A 15,285-nucleotide genomic window follows, 5' to 3' on the forward strand; every position below is an offset into this window, starting at 1 on the left:
TATATATATATATATATACATATACATATATATAATTAATTAATTTACTAAATGAATTAATATTAATATTATATTATCATTAATATATTGCAAATATAAATAGTAATATGTAGTGCATGTATATATATAATTTAATAAATTACAATATGCATACACTTAAAAAAAAAAAAAAACCTATATACACACACACACATACATAAATGCACATATATTAGTTAGATTATGAAATTATATTCACATCTATATATCTTCAATAAATATGATTTTTATTCATTACTACAAATTATATAACATTATAAATAAAAATAAAGAACTTGTAGTAAATCATCAGTAAACAATACACAATTATTATGACTTTAATTTTTAATAAATTATAAAACTAAAGCACTTTATAATTATAGTAAATCATCAAAAATTATTAGTATATTAATCATTTTTAATATAATTGAATTACTATTATTTATAGATAATTTATTTCATTCATATTTAAGAAAACACTACATTTATTATGCAATTTATCTTTATCTGAAAGTGATCTTTAATCAAATTTCTGGGTCTTGTTCTTGTACCTCTGTTGAAGTATCCTCCATAGACGCCCTGTTTGAGGTCGAAAACACGTTCGTTGTTCTCTACCAAGCCGCCCAGTTTCTCGGCCAGCTGCAGGGTCATGTTCTGCAGGGATGTGGGCTCTGTCCTGTGCATCACCACTGTCTGAGTCGGCTGGTCTAGAGATGCCTGAGCAAATTACGGACGAAAGACAAATAAATGAAGGTACTGGTATGGATAAGGATGGAAAGTTCAGGTAAAACTGACTGTTTTTCTTTTACCATGAGTTCTTCATTGATGATCATCTTGCTGATAATGCTGTGCACTGTGGGTAGCTCCAACTCAAACATCTCTGACAGAGTCTCCATGCTGCAGAGGAGAGGACAAGAAAGTGATGAACAGCTGCAAAACACATGGGTCAATTTAAAGTATTAAAAAAAAAACATGAACATGGACATGTTCAGTAAATGTTGACAGATTTTTCACTTTTAAGGGAACCATCACATTATTTCAGTGTTGATCACATGTACCTGATTGAGTCATACACGCTACTGTAGGTGAAAAGGTAAGTGCGCAGCGACTCCTCCTGGATCTTCCTGTAGGTTCAGAAAACAGCACCAAACATTAGTTGAATACAAATGCAAATGCTAAAATCTTATGTCAGGCATCCTCATCATCATCAGGCACCTGACGAGCATTTCCCGCACACGCTGGGCTTCTGGGAACAGATCCCACACTTTGCTGTTCATCTTCTCATTGATGATGAAGGAATGGCAGGTTTTCCAGTCGCCCATCTTCATGGCCTTGCTGGCAGCCACAACGTGCTCCCTCATGCTCTCAGGAGGACCTGAGGAGGACATAGTCACAGATTCATATTACTGAGATTAAAAGTGGATTTGTATTTCCCATCTCTCCTCTCTCTCACTCACCCAGCAGTGGCTGTCTCTCGCCCACCCTCAGCTGGTGGTGGAACTGTTTGCTGATCATCCTGCGGCGGGCGTCAAACTCGTGGGCCGCCATGTAAGGGATCTCCAGCAGCATGGCTGACACCAGGTACACACACTCCAGGAGCTCCAGGTTAATATGCATATGGAATGGCACCTAAAACACGATAAACGCAAACATTAAACGGATACTTCACACAAAAATCAAAATGTATTCTCCCAAAGTTGTTCCAAACATGTACAAGTTAATTTCATCAGTTGAACACAAAAGAAGATATTTTGAAGAATGTTGGTAACCAAACAGCTGACGGTAGCCATTGACTCCCACAGTATTTTTTCCATACCATGGAAGTCAAAATAATATCTAGAACAACAAAGAACTATAGGTTTAGAACAAAGGTTTGTTTCATATCAAAAATAACAAAATACAAAGCTTTTTGCGAATATTTGATGAAGGAATTCAACATTGTCAACCCAGTCCTGCTAGAACCACTTACAAGGCCTTCTTGGATTTCAGACTTCAAATGACTTTATATTTTGAACATGAGCCACTACAATGATTGATTTTACAAGAGAAAACGGTCAGGTGTGATGTACCTGTCGCCGCTTCTCGATCTTCTCCTGCTCAGCGTTTCTCTCCTGCATGTTCCTCATGAGGAGCCCCTGTCCCAGCAGCTCCTTGGCTCTGCCGCTGGACTGGATGTCCAGAAGGGCGTTGTGGGCGTCTTTGATCATGCCCCGACGGAAAGCACAGATGCCCAGCTGCACCATGGTCCTGTTGTACAGGATCTAAGAGAGGAGAAGAGTTGAGCTAGGAAATCACACCAGCCAGTTATTCTTCAGAAGTAATGCGTGTGCGTACCTGGACAGGAGGGTCGGCGTGCTGGATGTTGTCTTGTAGGTGGCTCATGAGCATGAGGTCTCTGGCCTGGTACCAGCGGCTGTGCAGGGCATGATGGTAAATGTGGCAGAGGATTGCGCAGGTGCGGATACGGTCTGTGCGGTCTTTGGCGTAGATAAACTTGCACAAGCGGTCCATGATGATGGCACTGTCCTCTCCCTCGCTCTCCTCCTGATCCTGCTCGGACTAATGGACAAAGAGGTCAAAGGTCAGCCTCAGGGTTTTAACAATAACCAAAACTTAAACTATTAAATTTTTTGGTTAATTTAAATAAAGCTGAAATATTGAACAAAAAAAATGAAATAAGCTTATTTATTTATTTTTTTTTTCAAAATTTCATTTATTTTATGTTGAGATACTAAAATTACTAACTGGAACCTATGCTAAGGATTAAAATATAATATAAATATTAGATGAAAAAACTCATTTTCAATAAAAAAAAAAACATACAAAAAAAAACAAAAGTTTTTTTTCTTCAAAATTTCATTTATTTTATGTTGAGATACTAAAATTACTAACTGGAACCTATGCTAAGGATTAAAATATAATATAAATATTAGATGAAAAAACTCATTTTCAATAAAAAAAAAAACATACAAAAAAAAACAAAAGTTTTTTTTCTTCAAAATTTCATTTATTTTATGTTGAGATACTAAAATTACTAACTGGAACCTATGCTAAGGATTAAAATATAATATAAATATTAGATGAAAAAAACTAATTTTCAATAAAAAAAAAACATAAAAAAATAAATAAATAAATAAATATATATATATATATATATATAATTGCTACAAAAAATTTAATTCTAAAAGTATAAAAACAAAAGCTAATTTAAAATATTAATAGAAACTATAATAGTATATAAATAATACTAAAATTACATGGCCCAGTAAAAAAACAAAACAATTAAAACTGAAAAAAATATTTAAACAAATAGTAATATGCAAAATAAGCTAATAAAAATGAACAAAGCACATAAAATTATTAATAATTTAACTAAAGTTAAAATGAAAATTGAAAGTATAAAAGCCAATTCAAAATATTAATAAAAACTATAATAGTATGTAAATAATACTAAAATAACACTGGTTGGTAATATAAACAAATGGTCCAGTTTCCCAAGGCAACATTTCTAAGTTTTATTTTATTTAATTTAGATTAAGTCGAAACATTAAAATGAAATGTAAAAACTGAAAAATACAATAAAACTAAAACTGAAATAAAAACCAAGATAGTAATATTTAAAATAAACAAAAACTAAAATATGACAAAAACGACTATAAAAGTAAGATTAAAAAGTAGGAAAAAAAAGCTAAATAAAAATAATAATTAAAACTATAGTAAATACATATTAAAATAATAAGTGGTCCAGTTAGCTGCTACTGGTAAACACATCATCTGGTTCCACAAACCATTATTCTCCATTAATGGTGAGACACTCACCTTGGTCTCTCCCTGTAGGCCCAGGCTGCGACGGTGGGCTTTGTAGTCGAACTTGTAGTATGTGTGCATTATTCTGCGCAGGTAGACGCGGCACACTTCCTCCGTGCTGCCTTTAGACTCCAGATACTGCAGCAGACGGTCAATGATGCCACACACACGACCCTCGTCCTTCAGGTTATCTACATACTCTGCAAAAGCGTGAGAGGAAGAGGTGTCACGCCACACGCCACCCAGAAGAGTTCAGGGGCTGAAATCTGTCTGTACTCACCCTGAGAGTGAGGGTCTGTGTTCTGCATGATTTTGGTGAACTCTTCATCCATCCTCTCCACCAGAGTCAGAATACAGCCACGCACACGGAACGGCTGAAGAGAGGAATTGCAGTAATGAAACATTAGCCAAATTTCATATTGTCAATAGTGTAGCTATATATGACGCACAGCTCACACGGGAGTCACTTTCAAACCAAGAAGCTTTTTGTTGGTCAACATGAGCGAAATCTACATGGGGAACCTTTTCGCCCTCATGTAAAATGCCCAATTTGGGCTTCACTATTAATTCAAATAATACCGAGATTGGAATACGGCTTAGTGCGAGTATCAAATCACAAATCTCTGTAAAATAAAGTTTAAAAATGAAGAAATTAAGACATAAATGTTAGTATTGTACTAACATAATCCTTTATGGATTACAATCCGCCATCAAAACGATACATTTAATTATTCTGGCTGCTGTAAGGAAAGGCTATAAACCAGGGGTGCCCAAACTCGGTCCTGGAGGGCCGGTGTCCTGCAGAGTTTAGATAAACGATCCACCACCAGCAGGATCCTCACATGCGACAGCCTAGTAGCCGGGACAACTTCTTTATGTTTACAGACGTGATGTAATGACGCAGTGCCATGCTCGAATTTCCCGCGAAAACCTACCCGTACCACTCAAATTAGAAAACATTGTTATAAGCTAACCGTTGTGAATCAGGCTAAAGTAAGGCGCTAGTTTTGAACACTGGCTGGTTATGTACTCCCTCAAATATTGATTTTGGATAATTTTTAACCAAAAAAAGTTACGGTTGATATATAAAAATCACAATACTGGCCAAACTGGACAGCGGCACAAGTCATTTTTAAAATTGCATTTTAAGTCACAGCCACAATTTTTATAAAAAAAAACAATGCAATTTGATTTTCCCCCACTTTGTGCAGCTGTACAATTTCCAACCGATGGATTTTGCCGGCATTATTCTGCAAAGCAACGATAAATGTGACTGCACCTTTTCACTTGTAATTAGGGGTGTGCGATATATATCGTCTGCGATAATATCGTAATTGTTGTTTTAACGATGTGCCTCCGCAAAATATCGTCTAATTATCGTCATCGATAAAATCCCAGAAAATATCGAGATATTATTTTTTGTCAATATCGCACACCCCTACTTGTAATTGGTCAAAAGTTAACAAACCACTGTTGATGTGACATGTGATACTGACCTGGTCAGAGATGGCCAGGTTCTCGCTGTCCTCGGCGATGTTTTCTCCAATAAACATGTTGCTGTTTTCAAACAGAATGTCCAGCAGCTCATCGATGCATTCCAGACACTTCTTCCACATCTCCGCCTGAAGAGGAGTGAAAGAGAATAAAACGTGAGTGGAAAACATTTGATGACCGTAACACCATCAGCACGTCTCGAGAGATTCTCACCTTCATGAAGGCGGCCAGGTTGGTGTTGTAGTCGTACAGGGAGGCGATGATGTTGAACTTAATCTTGACGAGGATGCCTTCGCCCAGGTTATTCTCATTAGAGATGCCAGCCAGAGCGTGAAGCAGCTCGATCTGAGCAGATCTGAACGACAAGGGAATAAACACATTTTGCTCGTGTTTATGCCTGCTTGTATGAGGGTTATTATCGTTAACTAAAACTAACAAGTTACTTGAAATAACATCTTAAATGAAAGTATAAAAACTTTTTTTTTTGGTTAGTTGCCAAGGCAACATTCTGTTTCTGTTCTTTTGAACTTTCTATTCATCTTTCAAAAATCTTGAAAAAATGCATCACATTTTCCACAAAAATATGAAGCAGCACAGTTGTTTCCAACATTGAGTATTATAATGAATACATGTTTCTAGAGCAGCAAATCAGCATATTAGAATGGTTTCTGAAAGATCATGTGACACTGAAGACTGGAGTAATGACTCTGAAAATTCAGCTTGGACTAAAAACTTGGACTAAAATTACATTTTAAAATGCTCGTGTTTATGCCTGCTTGTATGAGGGTTAGTATCGTTAACTAAAACTAACAAGTTACTTGAAATAAAATCTTAAATGAAAGTATAAAAACTTTTTTTTTTTGGTTAGTTGCCAAGGCAACATTCTGTTTCTGTTCTTTTGAACTTTCTATTCAACTTTCAAAAATCTTGAAAAAATGCATCACATTTTCCACAAAAATATGAAGCAGCACAGTTGTTTCCAACATTGAGTATTATAATGAATACATGTTTCTAGAGCAGCAAATCAGCATATTAGAATGGTTTCTGAAAGATCATGTGACACTGAAGACTGGAGTAATGATGCTGAAAATTCAGCTTGGACTAAAAACTTGGACTAAAATTACATTTTAAAATACATTCAAAACATTAAAAAAAAAAAGAAAAACTTACTAAGCCCAAACTTTTCAACAGCATAAACAAAAATAAATCAAACTCATAACTTGGTCAAAATGAAAGAAGGGGAGAATTTTTGTAAATTTAAATTCAATTTGTATTTTAAACTTTATTCTATTTTCAAGGAATAATTACCTTAAAAAATATATTTTTTGAATCATTTTCAGTAAAAGTTCACATTTAAAGGGTAAAAAGTATAGTTCTATACATTTAATACAATGTAATTATTAATATCACATTTTGGGTGGTCATGCCATTTGAAAACCTAGCCGTCCACATAAAAAGATCAAATTATATGATTTTTTTCTCTAGAATTCACTGTCACAAATGTCTAAATGATCCACTGATCATAAGACTGATGAGATTTTCCTACCTGTCTGTTCCTTTCTTTCCTCTGGCCTGCAGGATCTCATTGAGTTTCTTGATCACCACAGCGTTGTTGATCTCTGTGCCTTTGGCGAACATCTTGGGCTTCTCCTTCACCAGCGGCACCCCGCCCTTCACCTTCTCCCATCCCCCTTCCTCTCCTTCTCCCTCTTCATCGGCCTCCTCGTCCACCTGCTCCATCTTCTTGTGCCTCTTCCTCCTATCGTCCTTCTTGCGTTCAGGCTGCTTGTCGCCATCTTGAGCTCTGTGAGGGCGAGTGCAGAGTTTAAAGACACTTGAAGCCATCAAAGAGAAATAAACTTAACAGCTCAAGGTTGAAAAACACATACTTTTTGAGGAAGACCACAGCCAGCGATGCTGCCTCTCCTTCGTTGTCCTCGCTCTCACCGCCGCTGTCCACAGAATCAGAGCCCCAGTCCTCACTTTCCTCATCACCTTCACTCTCCGACTCCTCATCCTGACACAATGACAAAGTGCTGAATCGTGAACACAGTTCAAGTCATTTGCCCCAAAGTGAGTGACTTTCTAGTTCTTTTTAAAAACCACATGAAATGGTCTTGTAAGACGTGTTTGGACCTACAGCAGCGCCTTTGAGGAACTTGCTGGCCTCTGGTGCCTTCTTCTCCTCTTCTTGAGGCTTCTTCTTCATTAAGCTCTTGGCAGTGACGCCTTCATCATCATCACTCTTCGACGACGATGCTGCACATCAAACAGGCAAAGAAAGAGCAAATAGACTCAAGACACCATTGCAACCTTCATTATACAACTCTTTATGTTGCTGTGTATACAACATTATACAGAGATAAATGAGGAGACTAACCACTGCCAATGTCATCCTTCTCCTCTTCTTCAGCTGACTGCTCAGGGTTCTGCAGGAAAATCAGAGTAAACCATGAGGCTGACAGCAAAACAGAAAAAGCTAATTTGACATACTAGCAGATGTCATTATCATTAGTGGATTATTATACATTTTTTTTAGACTATCCAGGGCTTTTTGGGGGCCTTAACATGCTCCAAAACGCTTGAAAATTGGCACACACGTTGTTTTACCCCTAAACGAAGAACGAAAAGGAAACTTCGTTTTTAGTATATTGGGGCCTAACAATATATTTTTTACAGCATTTATTAATCTTTTTTAAAGGTGACATATTATGCCCCTTTTTACAATATGTAATATAAGTCTCTGGTGTCCCCAGAATGTGTCTGTGAAGTTTCAGCTCAAAATACTCCACAGATCATTTATTATATAATTTTGAAAATGCCTATTTTGAGTGGAAGCAGAAACAAGCAGTTTTTTGGGCCTGTGTCTTTAAATACAAATGAGCTGCTGCTCCCCGCGCCCTTTTCCAGAATAGAGCTGCCATTACAGCTTGTACCTGCTAAAAACAACTGTTTTGGTTCTGATTATCATGTTTATCGCGCTGAAATCATGCGTTTTAAACCATATGAGTTTAAACTTCAGATTTAAGGTTTTCTGAGCGCACACATGCGAAGCACACGCACAGAAAGCGGCTGTCACAGCATGTGAGTACTAAACTAAGTTCTCATTCACACACAAGTTTACTTAAAAACACACGAGTAACAAAAACAGTCGGTTATGTCTGTGAAGGTCTTTTTTTCCCCACTGTATATATATATATATATATATATAAATTTTGTATTTTTGCATTACAGTAACGACAATTTAAAGAAAAGTTTCATGCAAGTAATGACAACAAACATTTTGATCTTAATTTTATCTGAAATCTTACTCGTAAAAAAGGCTTTTTCTTTAGGGAAAAAAAATTCCATTGTTTATTTTGAACTAAAATATAACAGACAAGTTCTTGACAGATTTTTTTTTGCAGAGTTTTAAATATCAAATTAAAGACTTTAAGACCTGTAAAAATAAAATTAATACTGTATGCCCTCACAGAACAAATATTTACATTCACAAAATAAGTAAAAGAATATGAAATACATTTAATTAACCATCTAGAACGCATTCAACTGCAAAACGGGAACTGCAAGTTTAAGATACTGAATATGTTTAATTTAATATATACACATGCACTGAAATTGGTTAATGTCCTAATATATCAATATATACAAATTGGATGTCAACTGATATTGGATTTTGCTGATATGTGAACAATTCTTCTCTTCCTTGTCAGCGTCCACCACCATTTACAAGAGTACCACAACCCATGTGTGTGCATTCCTCTGCTTGTAAACAAGACGCAGCGCATCCGGGTTCTCCGTCAGCAGCACCACACGCATGCGTCGTGGCACACTCGCAAATTGTTGTGGACTCTGACAAGGACGAGAAGAAATTGTTGAATAAAGTCATTATTTTTGTTTTCTTTGCGCACAAAAAGTATTCACGTAGCTTCATAAAATTACGGTTGAACCACTGATGTCACATGGACTATTTTAACGATGTCCTTACTACCTTTCTGGGCCTTGAACGTATCTATGCAGGGTCAGAAAGCTCTCGGATTTCACAAAAAAAATCTTAACTTGTGTTCTGAAGATGAACGAAGGTCTTACGGGTTTGGAACCACATGAGGGCGAGTAATTAATGACAATTTTCATTTGTGGGTGAACTATCCCTTTAAGATATTAAAGCCTTTTTACGCCCTAAACTGAATTTAAGACTTAAGGACCAGTGGAAACCCTAAAAACAGTGTTTCCCACACATAGACTTTACTTGGGCGTGCCACCCAGGTATATTAACGGCCTTTTTATATTTATATTTGGAGAAACATTTTTGCTTTTATTATTTTTATCCTCTTACACTTTATCCAACCAAAATAATGAAAACATCCGTGATCGATTAACTAGTGGAATATCTCCCCTTGCCCTACACGTTTCGTATCTGCTCGTTCTGTGTGCGTGAGAACTGTTTCCTCCCGCTGACATTCCCACGAGCGCTGCAGAGATGCGGTGGATATTTCACAGACAAAGACAGGGCTCGACAGTGCGGGCGCTTCAGTAGCACTTGCGACTAAAAATAGATATGTGTGAACTGTAAAATGTATTTAGGAGCACGTGTGCGAATAAAGCAAAATCTCTCCAGGTGAGTTCACTCAAATTTAATATCATAAAAAGTCTTCAATACATTAAATGGTAAAACAAACCTCTTAGTGATCATTTTAAGATGTCTTATATTTGAGGATGGAAAAACATGAATCGCGATACATCCTATTGATTAATAAACTTTAAAAGGCTACGATTTCATTAAAAAAAAAAAGAAAAAAAGAGTGCTGCACGTTGCAGTGTCACAAGGCGGAGCTTTGTGACACTGGTGAGGCTTTCAAAAGTCTCGCGCAACAGAGCTTCAGACTGCTTCAAAGTGATTCTCAATCAATGAATTGCGCACATTTATGTCAAGCGATTGCTTATGAACTAGTTGATGAATTATGACAATGTATACTTGAAAAAAAGAGTGCTGCACGTTGCAGTGTCACAAAGCTTTCAAAAGTCTCGCGCAACAGAGCTTCAGACTGCTTCAAAGTGATTCTCAATCAATGAATTGCACACATTTATGTCAAGCGATTGCTTATGAACTAGTTGATGAATTATGACAATGTATACTTTATGACCTTTATATAATATGTTTTAGATGGTTGTAAGAATGCATATTTTATCTCTCATCTGAAGGATCAGCCCACAATAATATAGACATTTCAAAATAAGAGTCCCGGTGTTTTTCGGGCTTGTTTATAATTAAAAGTCAAGTTGTTATTGGTATTTTGTTTACACAATAAATGGCATTTAATTTAATTTCCATTTAATTCATAGTAAACTATTGTAGTTTCTGGCTGGGATGCTTCCCCAAGTCAAAGAACATTATTTGACACATTATTTAATATATAGATTTGACTAGTATCAGTAAAATCTGTGTCCCATTCAATGAGAGAGACACTATATGACAAAGCAAGGAGAATTCTACCATTTAAATGCTGTAATTTTGCATAATTTATAATGCATAATATGAGTATGTAATTAAATGTAATAGTAGCCTATGTAATTAAAATTAATTTCAATAAATACAAATATTGTTAAAAAACACACCATTATTTTTTATTTGTCACATGTAATAGACCATTTTTGTGCCGTGGGTAATAGGAGGATTTTCCACCTGGCTACCACCGCAAGTATATTTCAAACCTGTGGGAAGCACTGGAAAAAATTAATTAACATGCTCATATCTCATATACAAATAACATTTGGGCTACAGTTCAGTACCTCTTTATAGCTGGAAATCTCCGTTTCAAAATCTTTGTTGTATTTGCGGATCTTCTGCCGAAGTGTGCTCAAGGCTTTGGCGTTGTTTTTGTTCATCTTCTTTTTCCCCTCCTTGTCCTCCCATAGCTATCACGAAAGCAAAAGCTGCTTATTGCTCATGAACAAGCATTAATCATGTGACTCTAGATGTCCTGCTGGCTCCGGTGTGATCTACAGACCTGGTTGAGATAGTCCTCCAGATCAGCGAGCAGGCGGATGTAGAACTGCGGCACACCCTCTTTGTCCACGATGGTTTTGCTTTTGAGGAACGCTCGATACAACTGCTCAAACTCTTCCAGACATTTGGACATGTCTCGGATCTTCATGGCATTGCGGATCGTCTTGATGATGTTGGTGAGCTCCTCAAACCTGAAACGCAATGGACAACAGACAATGCGTTTCTAAACGAGGTGGGAGTGAAAGCTTCTTTATTCTTGAGTCCATTCGGCGCTCACCTCTTGTCCTTGGCACTGCGTACCACTCTTTTTGTGTCCTCCTCATCATCGCTCAGCAACAGGGCCCTACAGAGACAGCAGCAGAGTCAAATACTGCATTACAGCTGATTACAATAACATAACGACCCGTGTCACCTTTCCTGGCATCACAGAAACTGAGTTATGTTTAATTAAAACTAAAACCATAAAAAAGTGTTACTGGAAATAAAAAAAATATTAAAATCTTATTTCAGCTAATTGTCAAGGCAATATTTCTAATTTTTGTTTCGTTTGAAGTACTATAACTGAAATGATTGGATAAAAATGAATAAAAACTAGACCTAAAAAAGCTAAAAAATACTAAAAATGTGTTTTCACTAGAGGTTGGCTGATATATTGTTTACCTATTAATCAGTACAGATAGTTGCTTTGTGGAACTTTTGGTTATCAGTAAATATCAACTTTTTTACAACTATTAATTTGATCATTATTATTTTTTTTTTATAACTAATTGCTGCACAGGAGAATAGGCTTGTCATGAGCATGAATTTTGTGCTGATGATTAATTGTCACAAATAATTGTGATTACTATTTAAATCTGTTTTGTTCATGTCGCTTACAGTAAGTTTAATATGTTACATTTTTACTGTTAATAATCAATATTACTTATGTCATATTTAGATTCCTCTTTTTCAGTCCTCAAATTTAAGACCCCTTAAAATTACATTTCTTTTATCACTTTTTGTCTGTCTCCCTGTCTTATGCATTATATATTGCATATGACAATTAAATTAAGTCAGTAGTGAAGATCCTTTCTTTTTATGTAATTTAATTAATTTAAACAATTATAAAACATTCTAACGGTTAAGTCATTAATGTCAATTTTCAAAAGTTCAACACTGTTTTCTGTTAAGGAAATGTTTATTTTAAAAACTATCAGCCGATTAATTACCGTATTGACCCGAATATAAGACAATGTTTTTTTCTTGGAAATACATCTGAAAAAACACGGTCGTCTTATATTCAGGGTCTAGACTATGGTATATCAAAAGTGTATATTTTTTTAAATGTGATTGTTGGTACATTTGACCAGTTTTTACCATACTTTCAAAACAAAAATTAAAATAGGAAAAATATGCAATATGAAAATAATTGAAGACAAAATGTGTTTTACTGAGAAAAAAACAGATTTGGTTTTTAAAAAGCCTTTTTCCAAAAGGTACATCTGGAAAAAGGGGGGTCGTCTTATATTCGGGACAATACGGTAGTTGCCAGTCATATTTTACAATTTTAGTTATCCGTATTGGCAAATCAAAATCGGTCAAACTCTACCCAGATAGCACAGGTGCGTCTGCAAGATGTCTGTTAAAGATCGCTTCATCTGGAAAGCATCTGCTGTGTACAAACATCTGATAGACGTCTCTAAGATGTCAGTTTTACATTCTAAATCATAAACATCTTCTAAACGTTTATTTGACATCTAATAGGAAACGTCCTATAGACGTATTGCAGATGATCAAACACTAAAAAAATAGGTCTTGCAGATGTAAATGCAGACGTCTCCGTGATGTACTTGTGCTATAGGTGTAGTTTACACAACTTTCCAAAAGAAAAAAAAAATACAGATGGATGGAAGTCAGAAGAAAGCAAGCAGTCAAATACTAACTTTTTCGTTGTTGTTTTTCAATGCCAAGGCAACACTGCACAGAGTATTTTGTTAGAATGTACACTATCAGAAAAACAACTTACTGCTTATTGAAAGTAGTCCCGGTCGCTTTGGGGGTGATTTCATCCGCAGAAGAGGATTCCTCCGACTCACTGTCGGATCCGGTGGCGAAAAAACGCGACATAACTGACGGCTGCTAAAACTGAAATGAGAAATACAGAAAGGACGAGGAAACAACAACAAGAGAGAGTGAAAATACAGTCTCAAACCTACTAAGCATTGTTTAGAATCATGTCACGAGTATAAACGACACAAATATCGCTACTGACTTATGGGGACTGTGTGACATATCAGCAATTAACCCTTGTGCGTCAATTAAAAAAAGTTACACATAGGTCCATAGTGGACAAAAATGTCCATGTCAAAAAATTGATTTGCAGTACAGTATAATTTCTCTCTCTCAAACATTACAGGTGCACACACAACCTTTTTTAGGACACGCATACAAACCACACTCTTGACATCCATACCAACACACCCACACAATTATAGCTGCATTATTTATCCAATTGGCTCTATAATATGCAGAAGCAGAAAACAGAAATAAAGCGAGTATTTTCTTCATAGGTCAAACCTGAAAAAATGGCACCATCTGGTAAAAAAAATAGTAAAAAATTAAATTTTAAAGCCTTGCCAATATAATGAAAGCCTATCAACAAAAATTGCATAATTTTACAGTTAAATGGCACTGCGAATAGCAGTTTTAATGGGTTTCAATGGGGACATTTTTGTCCTTAAGGTCCTGAGAGGAACAATTTTTTGTACCTAGTGCAAAACAGATTTATTAAAGGAAATGGAAGTGAAATAGTCAAATTCCAATAAAAATACACACCCGTGCCAAAATGTATGCAGTTGGCAATAACACAGGCAAAATGATAAAAAAAACAAAAAACTGAAAAGGACAAAAATGTCCAAAAGGTCGCACAAGTGTTAATGACGTTAAACGGTAATTTACTCGGAACGTAAAAAAACAGTTTAGTTATTAAAAGCGCTAATCTAGTGACGCTTTATTAAATAACAGTTATTCTGGGGGCAACTCTGGTTGCTAGTTAGTTTGAATGACTGACTATCATCACTTCACTGCTAAAACGCCAATGACCGGGGCCTCAATGGAAATAAATTATAGGCTAATCAATAAGCCATTTGCTGTGTATGGAAATACAAGTGACGCATAGTAGATAACTACTGTGTTATTATATCTTATTACATCAGAGATCATCAGCGAAAACGTGCCGCGACCGGCTAGTTCAGGCCTAACGAGACCAAAACTGCATGTGTATGTATGCAAGTGCCATATAACCGAACATTCCCGTACATGACACATGCGGAACATACCTGTTATCTGCTGGAAACGTAAGATCTCTGTTTGTGAACTCCCTTCGTGCAGATTTTAGATCCACATTTGCAATTTTGTGAGCACAACTCACGGCGTACGTCAAAGCCTTGTCGGCTACTTCCAGAGAGAGCGAGAGAGAGAGAGATACTTGGATGGAGGCGCGCCAAAGCTTCAGCGGCCATGGTCTACCGCCACCCGCCGGCCTGGAGCGGAACTACAGAAAATACCCCGCATCTTATTTTGTGTTCCACAGAAGGAAGAAAAAAACACTGATTTGGAGCAAAATGGTGAGTAAAGAAATATTTGGGTGTAAAGTATTCCTTAAATGTTTTGATTACTTAATAATTGTAGTATGCTGTTGTTGCTCAAGAAACATTTCTTACTCTCAATTTTGAAAAGTCACGCTGCTTAATATTTTTGTGGAAACAAAGATGTTTTTTTTTTTTATTAAATGTAAACGGTGCAGTTTGAGCAATAGAAAGTAAAAAAAATAAATAAAAAATCTGTAGTATCTTTACTTTCACCTTTGATCAACTTAATGCATCCTTGCTGAATAAAAGCATTCATTTCTCAAATATGTATAAAATATACATATTTTAAATTATATTTACTTAAAATTATATATGTATATTATTAAATAA

At 35.9% G+C, this 15,285-nt stretch overlaps 1 protein-coding gene across 2 annotated transcripts in view; it reads right to left on the minus strand.

The window, feature by feature from the left end:
* The window catches only part of eif3c (eukaryotic translation initiation factor 3, subunit C), a 20,273-nt gene extending 5,481 nt beyond the window's left edge, over positions 1-14,792 (minus strand). For both annotated transcript variants that reach the window (XM_016493158.1, XM_016493156.1), the window contains exons 1-20: positions 14,644-14,792; positions 13,332-13,450; positions 11,604-11,669; positions 11,328-11,517; positions 11,110-11,235; positions 7,700-7,748; positions 7,460-7,578; positions 7,209-7,336; positions 6,866-7,123; positions 5,533-5,674; positions 5,322-5,447; positions 4,106-4,199; positions 3,838-4,025; positions 2,353-2,577; positions 2,088-2,279; positions 1,476-1,647; positions 1,234-1,393; positions 1,077-1,142; positions 828-915; positions 570-735 (exon numbers count right to left, since the gene is read on the minus strand). In XM_016493158.1, the coding sequence (XP_016348644.1) occupies positions 570-735; positions 828-915; positions 1,077-1,142; positions 1,234-1,393; positions 1,476-1,647; positions 2,088-2,279; positions 2,353-2,577; positions 3,838-4,025; positions 4,106-4,199; positions 5,322-5,447; positions 5,533-5,674; positions 6,866-7,123; positions 7,209-7,336; positions 7,460-7,578; positions 7,700-7,748; positions 11,110-11,235; positions 11,328-11,517; positions 11,604-11,669; positions 13,332-13,432 (2,656 nt within the window). In that variant the 5' untranslated portion in view covers positions 13,433-13,450; positions 14,644-14,792. The remainder of the gene's footprint in view (positions 1-569; positions 736-827; positions 916-1,076; positions 1,143-1,233; positions 1,394-1,475; positions 1,648-2,087; positions 2,280-2,352; positions 2,578-3,837; positions 4,026-4,105; positions 4,200-5,321; positions 5,448-5,532; positions 5,675-6,865; positions 7,124-7,208; positions 7,337-7,459; positions 7,579-7,699; positions 7,749-11,109; positions 11,236-11,327; positions 11,518-11,603; positions 11,670-13,331; positions 13,451-14,643) is intronic.
* Positions 14,793-15,285: the final 493 nt, after the last annotated feature.

The sequence above is a fragment of the Sinocyclocheilus anshuiensis genome, unplaced genomic scaffold (assembly GCF_001515605.1).
Source record: "Sinocyclocheilus anshuiensis isolate Anshui unplaced genomic scaffold, SAMN03320099.WGS_v1.1 scaffold546, whole genome shotgun sequence".
Taxonomy (NCBI): Eukaryota; Metazoa; Chordata; class Actinopteri; order Cypriniformes; family Cyprinidae; genus Sinocyclocheilus; species Sinocyclocheilus anshuiensis.